Here is a 26752-nt window from a genome sequence, read left to right on the forward strand (position 1 = left end):
CCCAAATTCGGGACCAGATGGATGCGAAATTGAGTGGATTATAGGTGATATAGGTAACATAATTGGATAATGCTTCCTAAGTAATCGCTTTAGTCCTGATAGAATTTGTAGCATTCAAGGTTAATGAAAGGTGTTTTTTACTTTATAAAACGAGGCCTCCTTTATTGTACTCGCTTGAGTGAAAATTGCGAACCGATCCTTTGTTTTACGAGTAGATTGAATTGTATTTTTAATAATGGCTGATTTGAATATCTTTGTACCTTTCCTTTGCGGCATGAATTTTAACTTTGACATAGCGCGCACACGCTGCTTTTGTCCCTGTGACTGTTTTGTCACTGTTCCCTTTTCTGCGATAAAATGTTGAAAGAGCAATATATTACTGCTAGTCTTAAGTGTTATGTAGGTTCATCGAAGCTAATAACACTCATTCGGAAATATCTAATACAATGATTTGGATGTTCTCAAAGTTAATAATACATGTTATAGTCAAGTTGTCCGCCATTCTAAAGGGGGTATGCCCCTCGCTTTCTTCGCTTTATTTTTCTGAGTGTAATGAGTGCACAGACAACGACCGTCTCGTCGAAATACATGCATATCGGCAAACGTCGCTCGCGTGCTTTCCAAAAAAAGTTTCATCACTGTGTTTCATCGCGAGCGCATTTCATTCTGGAAACGTATGTTTTTTTTTTTTAATGTCATAGCGGGCTACTGAACTGGTGGTTCGCCTGGATGGTAAGCGATCACCACCGCCCATGAACAATCGCAGAGGTAGCCTCTGCGAATGTGCTGCCCGTTTTTAGTGGGTAAGGGAAAAGGAACGGATTCATGACAGGAAAGAAGGAATGGAGTGGGACGGGTGAGGAAAAGGAAATGAGCCTCCGGCTCCCAAACTCGCCGTACGAAACACAGTGGCATGCCAATATTTCACGCCGGTTTTCTGTGGGAGTGTGGTACTTTCCCGGTGCGAGCTGGCCCAATTCGTGCCGAAGCGTGCTCAACTCCCACAATAAAGTGTGACAATGACAAACTATTTAAAGGTCACAGTGACAAATGTCATCAGAGCGCGCTACCTCCAACTTCTTAGTTTTTTTTTTATTATTACACTATTAAATAAATCTTATTGAGAAGCGTAAATAAGTAATACTTCTAATCTAATACATATAAAGTTCTTATATATTATATTCTAGTAGGTACAATGCTTATTTCTCGTATCTCACAAAATATTGAGCTTGAGAATTTGTATTCCTCCTTCGTAGAAGTGGCATGAAAATTTATTGGATATTGCACAGAAGCCCTTGGTTTTCGATTGCTGAAAGTCACGTGCAGTGCTCGACTTCCAGATATTTTTATTAATGCGTATATGATTTGTATAAATATAGTTTTATTAATAAAAGACATGCTTCTTATAAAAATTTTACCCATATTTTCATCAATTACATTTATATAAATTGTTTTAATGTGAAGAATACGTATGCTTTAAATAAAAAGTTATGGTATTTATTAAAATTTGTAATTACGTACAGAAAAAAAACATTTGTTACTTTTCCAGGTAATTACCAGAAAAATAACATTTTGTAATAATGTTTGATTAATTGTAATCGAACGAAAAATGTCAGATGACTGGATTGGTGTAGCGACAACATGCACAGCAACAGCATGATTTGATGCATTCTCCGAAATAAAAACGTAATTTGAAAACGTAGTGGTAGGTTATTTTTAATTTAAATTAAGTCACCGAATTGCTCAAAATATTAAGTCATTGATAAGTTCGACAGTAAGGATATTCCGGTACATAGTGGTTATATTAAATACCTTACATTCGTTGCCGACGGTACTCTATGCAGATTTTACCCGGTACACTCCATCATCGCATGTGCTTATAATTAATTACACCGCATATTAAAAAAGGACTACGTAGGTCATTGTTAAACAACGGTAATAATAATTAATATTGAAGCTTTATTAAGTCGTTAATAGGATTTATTAAGATTGAAGCTTAGGGACAGTTGTAAAAAAATATTTATTTAGGAATTAAAGACTTTTTAACGGATTTTTAACGCGATTTATCTATTATATTATTAACCCGACGTTTCGCTCACTTTACAGCGAGCGTGGTCACGTCACGGGAGTCTGTCTCCCCGTCACCACGCTCGTCTTTAATTCCTAAATGTATAATACTCGCGTAAAATCAAACACAAAAAAAAATAAAAATATTTATGCGCATTGAGACTTTTACTATTATAATAACGACTATTAATGTCTTACACGTAATTAGCACTTACCTCGATTAACTCAACTCAAAATCAAATCAATACAAACGATTGATTTTATCTAATTCCTGGAAATTTAGTACTTACAAGTGAGAGAAGCAAACAATTTATTGAATGTCGATCAATAGCAAAAACAAAAGCGTCCCAAAAATATTAAATATCATATTCGTAATCATGGTAACGTACGAGTGTCGGGTAATTTTGAAGGCTACATTGTTTATTGAATACAAGCCGGTGTTGTCCTCGCTAAATGGGCTTTATTGTGTTTGCACGGAAAAATATTTACGGTTCCATGAAAATATTATATCAGAGTTGTTTTGATACGGTGTTTCTAATGTTTATTATCGTTATAAGATAAGTTTAGGTGTGGCTATTAGTTCGGTCTGGATCTTGTAGGTTTTAAACTGGTTGGATATAGGTTCTATAGGTCTATGAATCTAACGGTGGAACAAACAAACTCAATGTGAATTCAGCTTCTGAATTCACAAAATGTAATTGTTTCAGATGTAGATCTACATATGACAAGTTTGTGTTGAAGTATTTTAAAAATTACATTTATTCCATAAAAACTAGCTGTTGCCCGCAGCTTCGCCTTGATGGTCAAAGATACTTCAATTGGGAATGAGTTGTTACAACGAAAAAAAAAACCTATATCGCTTTCTGGCCTCTGAACTATCTCCCAAACACAAAAATTATACCATAACATCGCTCCGCTGCGACATGTAAGAAAAATAAACAAAAAAGGATACGATTTTTTGGGAATGAATTTATATTTATGGTTTGATGTTGTTTCTATATTCTATCTTTGTAGGAAGGCGCAATAATCTTATCAATTTTCAAGTGAACCAAGGAAGTTAAATCGGATCTCCAAAAATTATTGGAGCTTTTTATTTAGTTATTGCTTCATCGTATTATCTGAAACGCGCTGCGCCCCGCGGTTTCACCCGCGTAAGTCTTTATCCCGTAGGAATATCGGAATAAAAATTTACTTATACGTTATAATTAGCATAGTAGGACTAGTAGGATAGGATTATTCCTATCCTATCCTATTATTCAATGTGATAGAGCCGCACCTAGGTATTTTCAATTAAGGGTAGGTAATATTTACTCGTCGTTTACCTACCGAATAAATCGTGAAACTTAATTAGTTATCGATTAGTTCTCATCACGGTAATGATAGAACAGCTGTTAACTAATTGATCAAATATTTAATGATTAAAGGGGGGAATTTGTAAATCGTATTATTATAACAATAATTGAATTCAATTATTACCCGCAAACACGCTTACCTTCGGTTGTGATTTAAACTTTTCTAATTTCCATCAATATTTGTATAAAAGCCTTCTAATTAAAAGTATAAAAAATCAAACAACTCAAATGCTTCACAAAACATACATAATAATCTGTATATTATTATATATCACGTCGTGAAAGAAGCGAGTATAAGATAACATAGTGGAAAGAGTGAGTATGAGATAGCGAGTGAAGTAATTTTGGTGAAGATTATACATCGTTTTTTATTAATATCGTTACAATCTATGCTTGTACTTACTTGATATCTATCTATACTAAAATTGTAAAGCTGAAGAGTTTCTTTATATGAACGCAATAATCTCAGGAACTACTGGTCCGATTTGAAAAATTATTTCAGTGTTAGATAGCCCATTTATTGAGGAAGGCTATAGGCTATATATGTACCACGGACGAAGCTGGGGCGGACCGCTAGTATAATATAAAGATGAAGAATTTGTTTATATTTGAACGCGCTAATATCCGGAGCTTCTTGATTGATGCCAAAAATTCTTTCATTCTTTCTTTCTGTGGATTATTACTTAATCCCTTAACACTATAGGCACGACGGGCAAAGCCGGACAGGCCGCTAGGTCAATATAGGTATACTATATTCAAGCCTAATTTATGAATAGATCCACGGTCAAGCACGATAGCATTGATAAATTTACACAAATATTTTCCCCGTCTGAAAAAAACTTACATTAGCATCACGATATTTTCTTGGTGTGGATAGGAATTGATAAATTGCCTTCATTTAAATGCACAACGACGAACGTGTAATACTGGAGTATCGTACCTACTTCTTTTTAATTTGAAAATGAAATGTTTCTTTTATCCATGTATACCGATATGTGATCAAATATTGAGTTTTATGTTTGGTCCTTATTATTGAGAAATGCAAGGGTTATTGATATTTCGGAAAGAGTCATATTTATATAATCGCCAATTCATAGACCCAAGTAGTAAAAAAAATAAATAAAAAAAGAAATGTAAATAGCTAGTTTCGATAAATGGCGCCTCATATAGAACAATCTACGAAATTTAATGGTTAAACATTATTTTATATCAGAAGTAAACGAATAAACGGAAGTGTAGTGAAAAATAAATTGCTGGTCGTTTATCTCGCTAAAATTCAAGAATGTCCATATAATAAATGAAAGAAATTCGATGTAACTACTGTAGGTAAAATGACTCACTTAGAAAAATTAACAAGTTTAAGTGTAAATTTATAAAAAGCTTTGTTGCAAGAATTTTATTTTAATTTCAACCGTATCAATACCGTATCAGTTCTCTGTGATGTTTAGTTTGATCGGCTTACCCATCAATGCGTGACTTAATTCCAATGTCGTCTCAAGGAACACCAGGCCCACGCATTCTCGGATTTAAAGGAAATCTCATCCTATGAGAGAATTTCTACACTTCATAAAACGGGGTTGCTATCGAGTTTCTTGTGAATTGTACTCGGTTGAAGTAATGTTTCGTAAATAAGAAAAGATAGAAGTGAGTGAAGTAAAAGGTACTAGTTTAGTTTTATAATCACTTATTGAAGTATCGAAACTGTCTTGAGCTTGAGTATTAATGTTCTTCTACTATTTGAAGGTTTTTCCGATACAATTATTTGTTATTCATTGTTAATGTGAAAAACTACTCATCCTCTTAAATTTGGTCTAACCTCTCTTAATTTATAATACTCTTAATTTAATATCAAATTCAAAACATATATTTAGCTTGTGTGTAATCATTACATTAATTATTTACATTACAAATATAAATAAAAAAGAAATCGGTTAAATGCGCGTCGGACACGCGACAAATTAAGGTTCCCTAACAATAAGATAAAGCAATCGCAAAAGTAATTTACCGATCACCTAATTACGACGTCGATTATATTTTATTTTTTGTTGAGATTTTGGCAATAGAAATATAACATTATCATCTCAATCCTAAAATTTCAACTGTCTATTTATCACTGTTCATGTGATACAGCCTATTGATAGACGGACGGATGTACAGACAGGCAGGCAAACAACGAAGTCTTAGTAATAGGGTCATAGCATAAAGCCGTTGATACTAGATTGTTTCCTTTAGGAGAGACTCCGCAACATTTTCAATTTACGAAGTGCATTCGTATTTCATTTATTTCCTTCTATAATTTCATCTAAAGATCGTGGATTTTCTAGCATGCTATTTGAGATTAACATCGACATACATGTAATAATATAAGCCAACGTGTTTCTCCGTTGTATCGCCCTTGCCAAATTTATAATATTTTTATTTATTCGAATACAGATAGTGATTGGATTGCTTGATACGGATAGCGATTTTCAAATGGATTATTATATAAAACTTCAAAATAAAACTATGCATCGCTTCATCTCCATAGCGTTGTCTATGGTTTATTGATAACAAAAAGCTTGTTGAATCCACAATATGCCGGGAATAGTCAATAAAATGGCCTTTCCTACGTGTCTTATCTTCAATATGTGAAATTATTATGAAGGCTTAGCGTATTGAATTAATATTTGATTACCGCTTATAGTTACATAACTGTCTCCAGAAACCGCGTTGCAAAGAGTTGTGCTCGATTACCACATACGAAGCGTGCTCGACTACCACATAAGTCTACTTTTTATATTTTCCAATCTTGTAAACAGTGAGTTAAAGATAAATTATACCTAGAAAGGCTTTGCATGTTAAATAGAATTGTTTTATAAGTTTACAGGACAAGCCTACCAATCGAGACGATATTAAACGTAGTATCTCTTTAGTTTAACTCGATATCTAATACATAACTGTATACACTCGGGCACTTTGTCAAATCTAAACTGAAATAGGTCACAGTAATAACGTAACAACTTTGTCGGATATTGCGCTTCAAGTCGTGTACGTTGAGACTTGAGGTCAATTACATAACATCTGTGTGGATTTTTGTGTTTCACATCTTGGCAGAATCTCAGGTTTTATGAGTTGCTAGTAAATAAATAATGAGCTCGGTTCGACGTCGCGAAATTTTGATAAACCTTTCTTTGCAAGTCAGCGCTAAGGTTAGCTAAATACGACATTGGAAATAATTTTCTCAGTTTTGTTTACTTATAGGCAGGTAAGGTTCGCACATTTTTTTATCATATTAGATTATAATTAGTGTGAATTAAAGCGAACAGTAATGACAACGTATAATATGAATAATTGATTTGTATGTTGATATAAATTATATTTTATAATTCGCCATGAATAAACATATGGGTTATGGGTATATGTAGATATTTCGCATGTAAGTGAAAATTAAACTTTGAAATGAAACTTCACGTAAACAGTTTTGGTTAAACACGAAAACTTTTCGAGTTCTATTTTAGATGTTAAAATATTGAACATTGTTTGTATTTGTATAAACGTTGTTGAGATTGTTGAAGCTTTGCTTTGAGCTTCCAATTTATTTATAACTTTCACATAAGGTTTTTAGACGTGTATTATACGAGTATTTGTTGAAAACACTCCAGCCTCATTAAAACTTCTTGCGGTCCTTATAAAATTTTAAGCTCGCTTGTGTAGGAGGATGTTTTCTATAGCTCTTAATTAAAACGAAAGTAAATTCCAAACTATAAAATTTTATATAGAATTCGTCTTAAAAATAAAATCTACAGTTGCTACCATGCTTATGCTTTGTGAAATATCTTATAAACTATTAGCTGCACGCCCTGTATTTTGCACGTTATTATCCATAGATTTTGCGTACAACTTGATCAATATTATTCAAATGTTCTATTTGCGTATACAGTTGTTTATTTCATTGTATAACCAGGGATCGTTCATATAAAGCTTTTGTTTTCAGCGCCGCTCCGCTAGCAATGTTTGCATTCGGACGCAAATATTTGATAGCCGGCCTTCTGACCCGTCACTGTTTCTAATTTCGGAAAAAGCAAACAATTTGGTTAGAATGGAATCTCTTTTCCAGAGTTAATACTCATTAATAAGGCGACCGTCTGCTGGATACAGTGGTTCATACTGCAACATAGAAGAGGTCGTGGGCTTGACTCTCGATATAGATTGTAAAAAGAAAAAAAAACAGGTCACATTCTGGCTAAGTACAGAAGCAGTTTACGTTCCTAAGAAAAATGGAGCAGTGAAAAATATGCCAGTAGTTTAAGTCAAACATATAGCCAACTATACTCGTAATATAAAAAACTGCTGCTATAATATTAGCCCGGGCAAAATAGACATCAGAGAATTCTTAGAAATAGTAAAAGGATATAATTTATAGATAATTTGAGGGTAATTTTTGTCTGATTTACATCTAAATATACATAAATCAAAGGTCACTTAGTGATCAGGCTGAAATTTGGCATGCAGATAGATGTTATGACGTAGGCATCCCATATGTAAAAAACAAAGGATTTTACATATGTACCCCCAAGGGGATAAAAGTTTGTACCATGATAATTGATTGCCCACAGCTTCGCACGCGTGGTTTGTCCAGCTGCGGGCAACAGTTAGTTTTTAATAAAGCTATCGTTGTCTTTTCAAGAATTCACTTTCCGGGCATTTTTCGGTATTGGACCACTATTTTTATGGCTAGGTTGCATGTGTTATAATCTCTTTTGAATTATTATTTGCCTTAAAAGCGTTCGTATACGTGACTAGCAGTGGAGAATAAAGCTTAATGATGCTCGGTTACCATCTGCTACGGAAAGAACGTAAATCATTTGTTCACTTATTTCTCTGTGGGAAGTTTTCTAAGCCATGCTTAACTAGACAAATTAAGTAGTCATAAATAATAGTTTTCAGTCCTGTTCAAAATTTGATTGTACTTTATTAAAATAATTTCATTATAACATTGCATTACATCATGGACACATGCTGCGCAGTATACAGGAGAAGTGGAGCAGCACCATAACAGACTGGTACCCTAGAGATCGGAGAAGAAATAGAAGAAGACAAAGTAAGAGATGGGAAGATGAACTAAAACTGACGGCAGGCCCAAAATGTAGAAGGGTTGCTAGAGACAGAGTACAATGGAAATTGTTAGAGGAGGCCTTTGCCACGAGCAACGCTGAGCTCAGAGATATTTTATAACTAAAAAAAGAACCATAATACAAAACAAAGAAGAAAGCAGTTCTGGATAAGAGGCTTATTATTATTATTATATAACATTAAATTGTGTGGCCTCAGAAATTTATAACAGTACAAGCCGCTCGTCGTTGCTCTTCCCGGTGTAGCCCGGGGTAAAAATAAAATAAAGCGTATGACACTCAGGAATGATGCAGATTTCAAATGGTGATTGTTATTTTTGCCTAATAACCGGGCCAGCAGTTTTTTAGTGAAACATTGCAAATATGCATACAAAATCCAATTTTGTTTCCCTTAAATAATATTCGTTTGGGCAAAGAAACATAAGCGGCAAATGATTAGATGCTACACCTCTGGGGAAGACTGTGCACCATAAATATATAATATAAGTAAATTTTTCGTGCTAGTTTACTGCAATATAAAGCTTACAGATTTTAACAAAAATACTAAATGGTTTTGGAAAAATAGGAGCGAGAAATAATAATTTGAGAAAATTTACCTAATTGGGTATGACATTGACCATTACCTTGTAAAATTATTGAGATTTATGATCCAATTATTAGTAAAAGTAGGAATATTGAAGATGTAAATTCAAACGAATTTAAGTAGCAATTCGCCGCAAGCGTTAGCCTCCGAACCACTCTGATAGTTCTCGCCCTCGGGGTTAACTTTCAGTCGCAGATGGGTGAGATTTTTCTTATTATATTTTGCTCTTGGCTCGTTTCAGCTTAATAAATGTAGTTAAAAATAGTACACGTAAGCAAGAATTTTTTTTTATCCAGGAGATCGTAATCACAAATTATTTTATTGTCATATATCCATGATGAGTATATAAATACAATTGAATGAAAATTTGTCTGTTTATATGAGTCAAAATCCAGTCTAAAGGAGTCGGTGACATATATAAATATACAGGTGTACACTTATTAATAAACAAACTTTCAAACTGTACACCTATTAATACTCGGTGATAATACAATGATTTCATGAGTTTATCCTTATTATCCTAATTAGGATCGCTAGGATTTAAAAAAATCCTGAAGACAATTTAAAGTTAATTCTATCATTAAAGCGTGATTTTTATTAAACTAACTACATTTTTTTTTTTCCCAATTTAGTTTCTATACCTCCACTTAATATATAACAACGTATAAACAATAATGTCAGTAAAGACGAAGCGCGTTGCATTGATTTCACAACCGTAAATCAGATAACCTTTGCAATTTCATTAATAGCCATGTTTCCCTTACTGAGGAAGGTCATTCGGCATTCTATTTCTTCTATGGAAACGAGGGTAGCCGCAAACACGTCAGATAATGAATTCACTCGCCCTGAATGCTAATGATTGTCCTTAATGTAATTATGAGATACCGTCTTTGAGAATTAGAGCAAACTCCGGCAAATTAGGATTTGGTCAGTTTTTTTTTTTCTATTTTGGGATGATATTTGATGTATGTATATTGTATATTTGATGAAACATCTAACTCACAACAAGTTCGTAACAATTTCTTACGCGTTTTGTTGAGTAGATTATAATTTATATCGCGAGATAGTAATTCGTCGGAAAATTATGCTTGAAGAAAATTTTGTACATTTGATATTATACTTGTGCCAATTTAATAATTGGAATATAACGTTTGAAATATCTTGCGTTTTCGGCTATTATACTGTCACTACATTATACTGTGTGATTTTCATTTAATTCAAGATGTACACGAGCGTAAAGCTTTTATTCCTAACTTTCACCAACTTTTCGACAAGTGCCTCAGGCTATGACAGTTAGGTCGGGCGTAACCATGGTACGGCGAATAAGGTGGGTTTGTCCCACCTCGTCATCGAATTGTATGTATTAAAAAAAAACATTTATAATAAAATATAATAATTTTGCCATTGCCTAAAGAGTAGTTTTTTCGGTTAAATAAAAACATTCAGATAACGGATTGTGGAATTGAGCTAGAAACATTGCCACTGAAGACGGAGTGGATGGAAGGGACGAATAATAAAAACGTTATGACTCAAAGCAAGATGGATACGCCGGGCTTATCGGGGTACTGTATACATTTATATAAAGGTTTGGATTTTGTTCGTTCAAATAAATTTAACACATTGCAACCTTTTGAAAACTTGGTACTTATATACTTTTTATTTATTTCTTAGTCTTGCTAGACTATTATTTGCTAAAATAACTGAGCTGGTGGTTCGCCTGATGGTATGCGATCACCACCGCCCATAAACATTTTCAGATATAGAGCCATTGCATTTGCAATGGCTCTATATCTGAAAATTTGCCCAATTTGCGTTGCGTTGATGTTTTAAATGTTCAATAACTAGCTGTTCCTCGCAGCTCGTTTGCGTGGCCAATCAATATTATGTTTATGCATGTCACATGCGTTTTAATATAGCCATAGATAAATATCGCAAGACTGCTAATACGAAATGCGAATGCGAAGCATAAAAAGTGTTCTACTACTGAAAAAATCATGTAAATCACCTCGGTTCCGACAATATATGATTATTTACTCGATTGGAAATCCACGTAATTATATTGTTTGATTTTACGTGAGTATACATTTAGAAATTAAAGACTTTTAACGGATTTTAAACGCGATTTATTCGTTATATTACAACACTTTACAGCGAGCGTGGTCTCCACATGTTTTCGTTATATATGTCACGTGATTTAATTACCACAAATAAAGAACGTATGAACAGATTTCAAATAACACGCGTTCACAAATTTTATCACGTTCGTATATGGACCAACAAAATCTCAACCATCCGTACGAGTTTCCTTTGAAATTCAAATATGTCGACACAGCCGGGTGGCTCCCGAAACATACGGCTGCTTCAAATTCCATTATGATGTATATTCACGCGTAATGATATGAATATAATAATGTCTTCAGAAAATTACTCCTATGCCCAAATTTCAGATATATCAAAGGGCATTGTTGAGAAACTTGAGAGTGGGCAGTAGCACCGTTACGATATGAGTTTCGGTTGAATTTCGAATGTCAAGATATGGATTTTCTCGTGAGTGAGTAGTACAGAATGATAGAAGCGTAACCTAACAAATCAATTAGATGAATTTAGGAGATGTCGAAAGGAATCACTTGTAGGTTTCTGACAATGCAAATCCATCGAATAATGTGCTCTTTTTGAGATAAATAACCAAATGTGAATAAAACAGGTATTTTTCAAAAGAATATTATTGCCATTAGTTTCATAGTAATCCTTAATATGAAGGTGTTTTCATAATATGATTAATATTGTAGAGTGATTGTGAGATTTATACAATACTAGCTGCGCCCCGCGGTTTCACCCGCGTAAGTCCGTATCCCGTGGGAATATCGGGATAAAAAATAGATGTTGGCCGATTCTCAGACCTACCCAATATGCTTACCAAATTTCAGAGGAATCGGTCAAGCCGTTTCGGAGGAGTATGGCAACGAAAACTGTGACACGAGAATTTTATATATATAGATGTAGTGTGATTATAAAAACTTTTTACTCGACATTTAAATAATGTAGGTATTTTTTGACGTTATACACATGTCTAATATGATCGTATGTATAAATTAATTCAATAAGTTTTAGACTGCAAAAATCAAAATATGATGCGTTCAAAAGCCCAAGATCGAAAGTGTGTTTGCAAATTGAAAACAGACCTTGAATATTTAGTCGCAGTTCCTGGATGTTCCGATGATTTAGCGGCTGTATCTTCTTTGCCTGAACAGTGGTCTCCACGACCCGGTGGACCGATACTAGCAAAATATCTGAAAGGCCGTGAACAGAACTACCAAGATGTTCTTAGGACTGTAATGAATGAGGCTCAACTCGTTAATAAAGATATTGATGAAAAAGTACGTGTCATTGCAGAAACGCTATTGGCAGATATTAAAAAACATGAAAAAGATATTGATGCATGTGTACAGGAGGCAAAACCAGGAAATGGTGCTCTTAGCATTGAAGATCGTAATACAATATTAAAACAGATAACTCATTTATATTCAATTTGGGCGCAGGACCTTAAACAATTTAAACATGAAGCCAGTGGTTTTGAAAGACAACGCATCGAAGGTATTAAAATAGTCCTAAAAAAACATTTTCAAACTCTTATCAAAATAGGACACAAGTCTCCTAAGGATATGCTTCATGAATTTGATGAACGAATGTATGAAATTAATCAACAATTACTAAGCAATTGCCGTGCGTATGCTGAACTAGAGGCTCAGCTGCGGAATCAGGCTGACGCATACATAATTCGTGCTAGATCATCTTTAAACGAATTATGTTTAGATAAAAGTAAAGTAATAAGAGGTGGTAGTGCTTTCCCTTGGTACAAAGAGTCCCTCCATCGAAAACGTTCTTCTAGTTCGAGTAATGAAAAGACTAAAAGGGCTTCCGATTCCTCATCACCAGCTAGTTACAAAATGGAAGAATTTAAAGACTACGTAGCGCAGTTAGTCAAAGCTTATCGCGCTGCAGTTTTAAACGTTTGTACGGATTTTAGCGGTCAGCTCATAAGTCTGCAAATGGGACTGAACAACAGTTGTATGTCATTGGATATTCCACGTAAATCTGTATTATCAAATATACAACTATCAGTCGACCAAGCTCTCAAAAAATTTGCTGAAAGTTTTACTGAAAACAAAAGTGGAGTTGAGAAAATTCTTTTGGACATAACATTTAATGACGTGATAAATATGCAGAAAAGTTTGTGTAACTTTGCCAATCGGCTTCAAAGTACCTTTTTAATCTTACAGGACGCAGGGTGTTTGTGGGATGATCATATTTCACGTTCAGCACTTAGTCAGAAGTTAACAATGGCTGGCGTAGAAGATTTGATGACGGTCTACGATTCATTAGAACTATCAAATGAAATAACATTTAATATAGCTTTAGAACAATTACGCATAGCTCCTGACATGGATAAACTACAACAGCAATATGAAAATTTATTACTTTTACTTGATCGGATTGAGGAAGGATATCAACAACACCATGAGTTTGAAATAAAAAAGCTTGAAGATTATATGAACTTAATACCAATTATGACTAGCATACTAAAATCTGAATATGAATGTTACTTTGAAAAATATTCAAAGTCGCCGCTTCATTCAGATCAAAGTTTAAACAGTTCGCCGGATTTAGTATCCCCTAGACGACAGACATTAATTTCATTACGAGCTCCTCTCCCCCGGGTCATCTTGCAAACTCATCTGCAAGATGTTGCTCTTTATAATTGGCGCAATGGTTTCCTGGAATCTTTGCAAAATAACATATTCTCAGTTGCTGAGAAAGTAAACTGGCAGTCACGTAAATGGATTGACGAACGCATAATGCAAGTAAACATACGCCATTCACTTAAATTAATGTCACATAGCGTTAGACAAGAGCGGGTAAAAGCTGCCCGGGAAGCACGGTTACACGAGTTAAAGATTCACGAAAACTGTTTGACTGCTCACTTAAATGCTATAAACAAATTAGTGGACAATATACCATTAGAGGTTGCAGAGTGCTTCGCTTTAGATTCTGATGACTTATATCCTTTGCACCGTTGGGTAAAGGAGATTCAGTTAGATATGGATGAAATGATGGCACGTGATCCTCTCGATCCTGAAGTCAAAAGGTTGAAAATGAGTAGTTACGCTCCCCGTCTTGTGAAACATCGTCAACTGTTTGAGAAATCTTTAGATGTGGCTCTTTCAAAATATAAAAAGAATGTTCTAGAACGGCTTCAGTTAGCTCGAATTTCAACGTTTCAATTTGTTTCGCACATAAAATTGCCAATAGAGGACGGAAATTACGCGGCGCTGGAAGCGTCCAAATCAACCGCAGCATTACTAAAAGCATTTGACGCGTTGGAGCTATGCGTAAGTCGTGTCGGGGATGTTTTTCACCATCGTCGCATTCAGTTACTTGCTTCGGCAGATCAACTTTTGTATCCATTACACAAGGCTGTTGAGGAGGTTTTTAAATTTAGCGCTAGACCAGCGCTGGATAAGAAAAAATCTGCACCGATGAAGAAAAAATAATTGTATGTATAATAAAATACCTAAATGGTTTTATATTTTAGTAGCAAAATGTAACTTTTAATAATCTTAATATGAAAACACTTTTGAAATAAATATTTTTAATTTATATTTAAACAATTTAATACATCCACAAAGTGTATGTGATCTATATATATGACGCTACGCTACGCTATCAACTTCAAACTAAAACTTAATAAATTCCTTATTGCAAGGTTTTCAATCTCAGTACATTAGTTAGATAGTTTATTATCTTGTCGCTTGAACTCCCCATGGCAAGGGGAGCTCCGCGTGTCCTTAATAAATTTTACGCCCACTCATTGACAATTTTATTAAGAGATACTAGTGATGTGTATTGATTTATTCTTGATTTGTAATACATAGAAAATGTTAGAGCTTTTTCTTGATGTATCTTTATATCGTCTATATCATAAGCTGAATCTTAAATTGTGTCAATTGGTAAATTGCTTTTGTAAATACGAGAGATTAGTATTATCTATACTAATATTATTTAATGTGATGAATAGGTTTGCTTGAACCAGCTAAAATCAGGAACTACTGGTCCGATTTGAAAATTTATTTCAGCATTAGATAGCCCCTTTATTGAGGCTATATATAGGTTTTATATAATCCCACGCGGACTGAGTCACGGGCGGAGGCTAGTTATAAATATATTATATTTACATTCAAACTAGCTGACGTAGACTTTAGGATCTAAAGTCTAGAATCTAGACTCTACATGATTGTTCCAATCTCGTACGTCTTGATATTGCTTGAACGATTCGCCGAAAGAATAAATCTCTGTTTAAAGTCTGTGAAATTGTATTGTTACTGGGGAATTCTTATTTGCATTCCTTGTAAAGGGATTGAACCATTATTTTGTTGGGAACTAAGAAAATAAAGAAGGTATTCCCAGAGGTGCTGGGTACCTTTGGGCAATTGTTTACGAATTACGCTTCCACCAAAGCACTTGAAGCCCAGGTTTGTTCATGGTTTATTCATTTTGTTGTGTATGAGTAGGTTCGTATTTCTTTGTAATGATTATAGGTGTTGTTTTTTTTAACAAGCAAATTAGCAATAAAATGCTAACCGTAATTTTTATTTTGAATTAAACATAATATAGTTGACGTATCCTATCGTAAGAGAAGAGTCTGGAAATAATTTTTATTGAGTTTAATTGGTCGATATGTTTTGAGCCTAGGCATATGTGGCTGAATTACACGAGCATCGTAAACCAATGGAAACAGCTTATAAAATATATAGCTGTTTTATACTTAATCACACTAATGTTATAAATGTGAAAGTTTGTTTGTTTGAATACATAATATATATGTCCGACAATCGCTGTAACTACTGAACAGATTTTGATGAAATTTGGTATACAGCCAGGGTGGCTCTAGAGGGATATATCCCGATTAAACTCCCTTGGGATAAAACAGGGATCGTGATATCCAGACGGAGCCGGGACGAGCGTCTAGCTAGCTAACCCAATATTTTTTTAACTTGTCAAATTGCAAAAGTTACTGAACTTTGTTCGTTAGAAAAGTTTTTATTGAACTCGAAGAATCTTGTCGAAAATTATTTAAAATGATACCTTTTCGTATTTTATGTCCGAATGAAAAAGTTCGTCAGGTCTCTGGGGTAGGTAGGGACGATGAAATTACATGGATACCATTTGAAGGTTTTTGCTAAAACTGGCCTTAATGTAATGAAACAGCCGTTGCTAATATTTAAAGTACTTCTGTAAATAGTAAACTCTTTTGAAAACCATTTTTGTAAATCTTTAAGTGTAAAACGCATAGTGTAACTGAATTATTGATCTATCCACGCATTCCAAACCACTGGATCGATTGGACTACAATTTGACATGCAGTAGGAAAAAAATATAAATAAATTAAGCCCCCAAAAGGATTAATAGGATATGAAGGTTTATACGTACACAATACTTTTTTTACGCGGGTGAAGCTGCGGGCAACACCTAATACAGACGTATACATGAACGCATATTACAGTAGTAAAAACAATAAATTAACCATAAAATGTGAAATTTTCACCAACACTTATCACGTTATCCTCTATTTAATAAGAAGCGCTTGTGTTATTAATGAAAGACACATCGAATAAAGCTCACGTTGGCATGCAAAGTTTTACATAACATATGTAAACACAATGTAAACTTGTTGGACATGTATATAATCACGAGAGTCGCAAAAACTGAAAGCGTCAGAAAAGGTTACTCATGGACACGTTGTAATGAAGTTAGTTGGGAAAATGCGAGAACGGAATTTGAATTCGAGCCATCCGCCGGGCGGTATACCCCGATGTGGCGGGATATTGTCTGTGTATTATATTCAACCCCGGGCTAAAGTTGTTACACATATTTCAACAATGTTTGGAAGTTGTGTAATAACGTAATGATTATATAAATACTGGCTTATACCCGCGGTTTCCTATGCGTTAAATACGGAGTGGTATAATAGATGTTATTATACTTGTAAACCTACCTTTGAATTTCTCAATCTATTAAAATAAACGCCTTCAAAATCCGTTGCGAGATTTTTAAGATCTAAACATACAGATACACATAGAAAGCGACTTTGTTTTATACTATGTTGTAATGTAATGAAACAGATTTAAGGCCTTTTTCAGTTATTTTAAATTACACATGCGATACAATACAGTAGATAGTAACAATGTGGTTGGTTAAATGTGAACTGTACATTACGCAGAAAAAAAAGTCACTTTGTAGTAAAATAGAGTTTCTTGGGAAAAATCGATTTTTTTTTGCCTATAAAACGTATTTAATCGTACGTATTTAATTATTGCAATCATAACATATATGGTTGACGAATTTGTGGCAACTTTAACAATAAGCGTTCACGTCTAACGATCCATTTATTTAATAAACACTCAAATTTATAAACACGAAAGCTTAATATGTAATACGGCGGTTACACGGCGTATTAAATATTTAGTACTCTGGGTAAAATTTCAAAGAGTTAATTAGACTTTACAGCATTTACTATGAAGATGAGACGAACTAGGACGGTGTCAAAGGCTCTTGTGAAATTAATAAGGTATTTTGTATTAAGACCAGCTCCCGCAAGATGCCAATTTATAATTTACTAGCTTGAACAGATAGACTTTCCGGGGGTTTTCTCGTATGTCATTTCTTGCGTCTCTAAACTATCTCTGTACCTCTCTGTAATTTCATTTAAATCGGCCTAGTATGTGTAAGATTAGTGCGTTCAAGCGAATAAAGAAAAAATCTTTTCAGCTTTATATATACCTAGCTGCGCCCCGCGGTTTCAACCGCGTAAGTCCGTATCTCGTAGGAATTAATAAAATAAAATAAAATAAATAAAACCCTTTTATTTCTTACAGAATGGAAAAGAAAACAACATACAAAAATAAAAATTTAGATTAGATTAAGTTAGTAAAATACTGATAATTTTGTTAGTACATAAGCTTAGTTCCTAAATAAAGTTTGTTTATTTTTTCTTTTTTTTATCTATATTTTTTTATTAGTATTAGTTATTTTTTATGTTATTTTATTGTTCTCTAGTCTGAAAGATCCCCTTCTGTAGGTGAAGGCCTCCTCCAAAGATAGCCAGTCCTCTCTTGATTGGGCTACTTTAATCCCGTAGGAATATCGGGATAAAAAGTTGCCTATATGTTATTCCAGTTGTCCAGCTGTCTACGTACCAAATTTCATTGCAATCGATTCAGTAGTTTCTGCGTTAAAGAGTAACAAACACACATACATATTTACAAACTTTCGCATTTATAATATTAGTTAAATTAAATTAAATTAAATCAAATAGTTCAATTATAGTTATTACTAGGAGTAGGAAAGGATAGAGTAATAAATACAGACAAACAAACAATAAAGCTTCACTCGCGAGACTAAGTTAAAAAGTTGTTTATGTGCTAATGCAGTCTATATTTTTTATTATGTCAGATATAATACGGTTTTCATGAAAAAGCGAGCAGCAATGCACTTAACCATATTATTGGGTTAACTAGAAACTGTAAATAAGATGCTGTATGAACTTGATCATCAAATAATTACATTCATATATAATTTGTTGACCACATTATTTATTTAGTTGTCTTGGTTACTAATAAGGAATTGTATTATATGGATAATGTTTATTTACTTATTGATAAATGTGAATATGATCCATCGTTACATAGGCTTATTGTGTATTGAAAGTACAAAGATTAAAAAACATTTATTTAAATTAAAACTTAAATATCTTTGAGAAGATTTTAAGAATGCTTTGAAAATATTGTAACATTTCCATTTCTATGTGAATTTAATTTTCGATCCATATAGGTTGCATTTACTATCTATATTGACGTATTTTCACATTGCACTTAATGTTTTAATACGGAGAAACAAAACTAAATTAAATTTCCTATCACGACTTCATTCATAAAATTGATGATGCTACACAAAATGCTGACTGCATATAATATTCAACAAACACAATATGTATATAAGATTAAAGATTAACTTCCACTCTGTAAGATAATAAATTGGCTGACAGATGATCTCTGAAGTAACAATAGAACAGGGCTATTAGAGGCACTACGGCATAACGTACATCGCAAACAATACATCTCAGTCACGGCGATGTTTCAATAATGCTCAGTGAAACACTAGACCTCTAAGAATGGCTTTTGTCTTTGCAATTTTCTTGTAAAAGGGTAGGACAGTTTTAGGGGTGTATGCTTCGTATGATTGGAAATCTTTAATAAAATATACAGTTCTTTTTGAGCCAAATTATTTTAATTTAAAATCAACGTTATTTTTGTGAATTTTTTTATCTATATTAATTTGAATACTTACTGTTTTGTGTGTGTTTGTGGGTCCGATCCGTGACAACAATCCTTAAGATAAGACGTAGCGAACGAAGTGCATTACTAATCGATTTTTCTCAACCTTCTAACTTCGATGGTCCGCCCGATAAAATCTGCTATGTGCAGTCTATGATGCATTATAAAATTAATCTTATATCACTGAGAAATAATGTAGATATCTATTGTAAACTAATGTTCAACCTCGGTTCAGTACTTTATGTCGATCCATGTCAAAACGTTATGATTGTAATAATTATTTTGCACAAAAAAGGGCAGCGACGTCCGATTCTCAAATGGGATCGAATGACATTTTCCTATGAAAAAGAAAAAGAATCAAGTTAAACAGTTGAAAACTGACGGAGATATTGAGTACTAAAAAAACTGTCGAATTGAGAATCCCCTTCGTTTTTGAGACGTCGCTTGAAAACCTTTTTTTCTTTGTAACATTTTTCTAAAGGGATTTGTTATATGTATTACACTGGATATTTGGAATGTCAAAAGAGCCTCCAATCGATTTTATAAACTAATAGACGTTCTAATGATTTGTCTGCAGCTCGAAAATGTGCAGTTACTGGACAAGTACAACCTGCGGAACCCTTCTAAGGGCACTCTTTACTTCGCAACCACGCACCTGATATTTGTCGATCACGAGCTGAGAAAGGAGACATGGGTGAGTTTCATTTAGTTACAGATAATAATATACATATATTGCTTCTCTTATTTGATGTAATAGAGCCGCAGAATTTTTCCTACCGTTTGAGGTATATTAATTTTTTTTTTTCTTGTAATGGGTGTGATTTGAAACAAATATGAGTTTGAGAGTTTGAAGCTATTTCTTATAAATATGTGAAAAAAGAAGACACATTTATTTATTATTATTTTTTATGTTTCCCAGATTTACCCTAATAATATAAATAGATTGATGCTGAATAATAAAGCTAAGTTAGCATTGCAGAGTCCGACATTTAAAATTTCTACAGTTGCATTTTTGTAAATCTTAAGTGATAAACCATCAACTGAGGATGTCCTTTGTTTGTGAGTTTAGGTCGTAACCTTCATACGTCCTTGAAAACCTCGTAAGAATATGATTGTTTAAACGTAATTTGTAGGTACTTTACGGGAGACACAATGCTCATTAACACGTTTTTGGTAACCCTTCTTACTAGGAACAGTATCTAATAAATTCTAAGTTCTACATACTATATGTTACATATATATACGTTCAATGTGGCAATTCTACAAGAAGATTTTGATTTGGCACTGATGCACTAATGATTTTGACATGATAAAAAAATCTAATCGTTTGTGATTCGAACAACGTGTGTTAACATAAACAATCTTCGCATATAGAACCTCCGTTGTTCATCACCGATAAAGACTGCAGAAAATCGTGCCCAAAGGGTATAAATATATGGTGGAGCAGATGACAATAACCTAAACGTAAACAAATTCACCTGTTAGAGCATCTATGCTTTACTTCGTTAAAAATACCGTATAGTACTATTGTCACACTTTTAACGGACAGATTCAAACCTGTGTAGTTATCAATGATAATACAATAATTGCATGAGTTCATTTGACTATCCTGATTGGGACCACCAGGATTAAATAATTTCTTAACGTATACTCTGTATAAGAGCAAATGGAACGATTTGATTGTTTCTGGTTTTCGAAATTAGGTTTATTATTAAATATAAGAACAAAACCCCCACACCAGATACTGCTCACGCACATATGCACCGTGGAGCGGTTGCCCATAACGACGACCGGCTCACCGCTGCTCGTGCGCACCAAGACCTTCCAGTCGGTGTTCTTTGTGATACCGCGCGAGAGGGACTGCCACGAGATGCACCAGACGCTGCTACGGCTCAGTCAGCCAGGTAATACTGGATTTAGTATGGCATAAATAATGTTATAATTATTATTAAAATTTCTTAGTTGTAGTGCCTTCAGCGTTAATGAATATATGGAAGATGAAAAACCATTGAATGCTATCGCTTAAGAACCACTGGACAGTTCTTTGGGCATAATTAGGTATTATTACCAATGTATAATTAAAATCTAAAATTTATCTGATTTTAAAAGAGCAACTACAGAGTTTCTTGTAGAATCTGCTTTCCGAACTGGTGGTGAATTTTAAAAGTATGTTATGACGATTCAATAGTGCTTCTATAAGAAGTCTAATTGATTAAGCATTGTTCGAGTTTGAGTTGGAGTATAGTTATAATATTAGTCACCACTTTTTTACTTAAGGTTGGAGTAGGTTGTAGGTTCTACACCTTCTTCACTGAATGCAACTGATGTATCTATTATATGTCTATTAAATGAAATACCAGTTGGTGAACCTAAAATAAACTCTACATAAATACAAACGGAGCAGTGGAGCTGGGAAGCAGCTACAAATATGAACTACTAATTAATATTGATCGGGACTCGCTTCAACAGCCAGCTATAAATACATCTCGTGTACTACCTTCATTGAAAACGTCCAATTACGCGCTTTTCATCCGTTTTCATTAAGCCTGCAGAATGTAAGTTATATATTCAATAGCACTTGATTGCGAAGTGACGACTTTTTTAAACTCAAACAAAAGTCTAAACTTAGATAGGGATTCAACCTGAATTTTTAATGTTGATTTATTCAACTACTATTCATATTTTAGACTATGGGCTAGCTTTTCACCTGCAGCTTCTTCTGCGTAGTCCAAGGAAAACTCAGATAGTTACTAAATATTGATTCGCGTTTAAAAAAAATGTTTTATTAAAAGAAAATTAAAATAACCTATCTTCCTTCTATTTACTTAATTAGAATATATGTATTGATTTTTTTGTTATTTGATGAATTGTTAAATAACCGTCGCTCATATTTATGAACTTCATCAAGAATAATACTTTTTTGAACTAATTCATTCGATAATTTTTTGTGTGAGTGACTCTGTGATCATATAAAAAGCTAAGAACATTTTTAGCGCCTAATTAAGATATCTTTATTTAATTTTCTACGGTTCCTAATAGGTGTAAAAAAATGAGTCCCAAAAAGGTCCTTTTAAGGTTCCACGCTGTTTTTACCACAATTTTGCAGGTTGTTGTTGTATTCTGGAAATCGGGAAAAAAATGGAGTGATTTAAAAATAGAAGCTAGGAGAAGCTGGTAGAGCATTGTGGCTGTCCTCTGCCCCATCTATGGGACATGGGAACTTAAGTCAAGTCACTCTATAAAAGAGTTGTTTTACCGTTTTCAGTGAACATAGAGGAGCTGTACTGCTTTAACTACAAGTCGACGCCCGACGACCTCCCCAAGTCGGCCGGCTGGAACTTCTTTGACATCCAAACCGAATACCAGAGGATGAACGTGCCTAACGAACACTGGGTGCTCTGTAATGCCAATAAGGAGTATGAGGTTGGTGGTTATGTGTACAGAACACATAAAAGAGTCTTTTTAAGAAGCTTCAGTACTTACTTGGTAAAAAAATTTTTTTCACTTTTATCCATCAAGAAGTCAAACTATGTGACCTCCAAAGGCAAGGAACTGCTGTTTTTACTTGCATTAATAAGCATTTAGCTCGTACTGGGGAAGTACCACACCCCTACAGAAACCGGCCTGATATAGTAGGCATGCTATAGTGTTTCGTACGGTGAGTGTTGGGAGCCGAGGCCCGTGTACTTTTCCTCACCCTTCCTAGCCCTTTCCTTCTTCCAGTCGTCAATCCCTTATCCCTTTAGAAGCGGGCAGCGCATACCATCAGGCGAACCACCAGCTCAGTTGGTCGCTATGATATGAAAAAAAAAAAAAAACAAAAAAATGAGAAGAGCGTGCGTCCCGCAGCTGTGCGACACGTACCCGGCGGCGCTGTACGTGCCGGCGCGCGCGTCGGGCGCCGTGCTGCTGGGCAGCGCGAGCTTCCGGTCGCGCGGCCGCCTGCCCGCGCTCGCCTACCTGCACCGCAACCGCGCCGCCATCACGCGCTGCAGCCAGCCGCTCAGCGGCTTCTCCGCTAGGTGACGTGTGCATCCCACGAATCTTAATCTTAGTCCTTTTTTTGTAACCTTGTATATTTAACTAGAAGTCCGCCCTGACTTCGTCCGTGGTACATATATGGCCTATAGCCTTCCTCAATAAATGGGCTATCTAAAACTGAAAGAATTTTTCCAATCGGACCAGTAGTTCCTGAAATTAGTGCGTTCAAACAAACAAACAAACAAACTCGTCAGCTTTATATTTTAGTATAGATTACAGACTTCAATTTATATCAATATAATTGCACAAATTTAACTATTTAGGGTTTGATTTTTTTTAATTATTTAGAGTGTATGAATTCACACAACTTCCCAACCGATTTTGAAGAAACTGGATTGAAGAATTAACCACTTTATGCCGCAGCCTTAAAATTTGTAATTGAAATTTCAGATGTATGGAAGACGAGCAGATGCTAGACTTGATTCGGCGAGCGAATCCCAACTGCGGGTACATGTATGTGGTGGATACGAGGCCGAGGGTAGGGGATACTTTCAATATATTTAATGTCGACATAATTCTTAGTATTTATAAGTTATACGAATTTTCACATTTTCCTAACTAATTTCAATTACTATATATTAACCGACCTTCAGAAAAGAAGGAAGTTCTCAATTGAACTGAATTTTTTTTAAGAAAGAAACATTTATTTAGGCTGAAGGCCTCCCGTTCGTTCCCATTTGTTCTAGTTTAAAAATAGCCAACCAACAAAATTAATACTGAATGTCTTAATGGAATATGAAAAGAAATAGGAAAGAATAGAAAAGCAATAAAGAAATCTGTAAATATAATACATGTTTGATATCGAAAGGGGGGGCTGTATTATAGGATTCGATAGCTAAACGAGTTTTGACAAGTTATGAAAAGCGACATATCTGATCCCGTATCCCGTAGGAATATCGGGATAAAAAGTTGCCTATATGTTATTCCAGTTGTCCATTTGTCTACGTACCAAATTTCATTGCAATCGGTTCAGTAGTCTTTGCGTGAAAGAGCAACAAACACACACACATCCTATAAACTTTCGCATTTATAATATTATTAGTAGGATAGGATATAGTAGGACTAGTAGGAATAAAACACAATTGATATTCGATATAACACTAGACGCTTGTCCCGGTTCCTCCCGGATATCGAGTGTCCTGTTTTATCTCAAGGAAGCATTTAATCACGATAAAAACTTATCTTATCACCCAAGTCAGCTCATACACTGTCCGTATACAAAATTTCATCAGAATCCGTTCAGTAGTTTCAACGTGATCGACGGACAAACATCCAAACAGACGAACTTTCACATTTACAATATTAGTGCGATCTGTAAATATATATTTTAGAAATATTTTAAATAAATTCTAGAATTTAAATTTCATGTGTATGTAGCAGCAATTATATTTTATTGTCTTACATTGAACTTTTATGTACTGTATATAAAACACAGACTCCTGAAACACAGCGAAGGCTATATTGGGAGTCTGGGGTCCATGTTTTATCTGAAATAATTTATACAATATATGATTTTTATTTGATTTAATTTTTTTGTATATTGGTAGATAAACGCAATGGTGAACCGCGCGGCCGGCAAGGGCTACGAGAACGAGGCGTTCTACGAGAACATTAAGTTCCACTTCATGGGGATCGGCAATATCCACGTGATGCGCAAGAGTCTGCAGAAACTTGTTGAGAGTCAGTGTCTGTCACTTGTTTTGGAGTAGAAGAGTAAGAGAGAATAAAGTAGAATAGAGTAGGGGAGAATAGAGTAGAAATGAGTAAGAGAGAATAGAATAGGAGAGAATACAGAAGAATAGAGTAGGAGAGCATAGAGTAGAATAGAGTAGGAGAGAATAAAGTAGAATAGAGTAGAATAGAGTAGGAGAGAATACAGAAGAATAGAGTAGAATAGAGTTAGAATAGAGTAGGAGAAAATAGAGTAAAACAGAGTAGGAGAGAATAGAGTAGAATAGAATAGACACACGTTTGTTTCACGAAACAAGGTACACTACGCGAAAAATGAAAAAAAGAAAAGTTCAAAGTAGAATGAAATAAAGGAACGTTTTTTTTTTTGTACTTTATGTATGTAGTTTTCCGCCCGCGGCTCTATTCTCGTTGTCAATGAAAAATATAGTCAATCTCGGGGTTAACTTTGCATTGTTTCAGTGGGATTTCCGGGATAGAAACTATCCTATGTCCTATCTCGGATCAGAAACTATCTCTGTAACGATCAAATCGGTTCAGTTGTTTAGACATGAGAGATAGACGTACAGACAGATTATATGGGTACCAGATTGTATATATATTTTATACATATAATTTAGTAATTCGAGACTTGATGTTTGAAAATAATTTTAGTCTAATAGTAATAATTGAAAATTGAGACACGTAATTTAACTAGCTACAATTTTGATTATAATTTTTTTTATAAAACAAAGGGTAACACCAGATAAGGCATGGGAAGTGTCCTTCTTTTTTCAGAACGGCCACACACCAAATCTTGTTTATTTTTTATTTATTTTATTTTATTTTTATTTACTCTTAGGTTCGTCACCTCTTGTTGCATAAACAATTTCTCTTAATACAAAAAAAAAACTGTTTAGTATTATACATTTTAATACAAATAACAGGCCCAAAACTACTATGGATTGTGAGCGTTCTGAAAAAAGCGCCATTTTCCCTCATTGAATTTTGCTTTGTCTATAATACAACTAGCTGCACCCGGCAAACGTTGTTCTGCCTTACTCTCATCATTTAGGGGTATGAAAAATCGATCTCATAGATACCGGGATAAGCACAAAAAGTTTCATCAAAATCGGTCAAGCCGTTCCGGGGGAGTATGACAACGAAAACTGTGACACGAGAATCTTATATATTAAATGTTGGATTACAGCTTGCGAGCAGACCACACCCACTATGTCGTCATTCTTGAGCGGGCTGGAATCTTCTGGCTGGCTGAAGCATATCAAGTTGGTGACGTTTTATTTTATTTATTGCTCACATTTTTTCAATATACTAGCTGTTCGCCCAGGCTTCGCTCGTAGAACATAAATATATAGCTTATATCACTCAGTGAAGTTGCAGATTTTCAATGGTTAATGAATTTTTGAAATCGGTCCAGCAGTTTTTACTTGAAAACGCTACAAACATGTAAAAATACAAAAGCTTCGTCTGCATTATATTAGTCTAGATAAAACACAAAGGTCACACTGATTGATCTAT

The 26752-nt window shown here is 34.4% G+C and overlaps 1 protein-coding gene across 2 annotated transcripts in view; it reads left to right on the forward strand.

Moving 5' to 3' along the window:
- The window catches only part of LOC119837470 (myotubularin-related protein 8), a 42451-nt gene that overhangs the window by 7367 nt on the left and 8332 nt on the right, over window positions 1-26752 (forward strand). For both annotated transcript variants that reach the window (XM_038363064.1, XM_038363062.1), the window contains exons 2-8: window positions 20082-20198; window positions 21246-21408; window positions 22770-22927; window positions 23354-23526; window positions 23936-24023; window positions 25093-25225; window positions 26424-26499. In XM_038363064.1, coding sequence (XP_038218992.1) covers window positions 20082-20198; window positions 21246-21408; window positions 22770-22927; window positions 23354-23526; window positions 23936-24023; window positions 25093-25225; window positions 26424-26499 — 908 coding nt within the window. The remainder of the gene's footprint in view (window positions 1-20081; window positions 20199-21245; window positions 21409-22769; window positions 22928-23353; window positions 23527-23935; window positions 24024-25092; window positions 25226-26423; window positions 26500-26752) is intronic.

Source organism: Zerene cesonia, chromosome 27 (genome assembly GCF_012273895.1).
Source record: "Zerene cesonia ecotype Mississippi chromosome 27, Zerene_cesonia_1.1, whole genome shotgun sequence".
NCBI lineage: Eukaryota > Metazoa > Arthropoda > Insecta > Lepidoptera > Pieridae > Zerene > Zerene cesonia.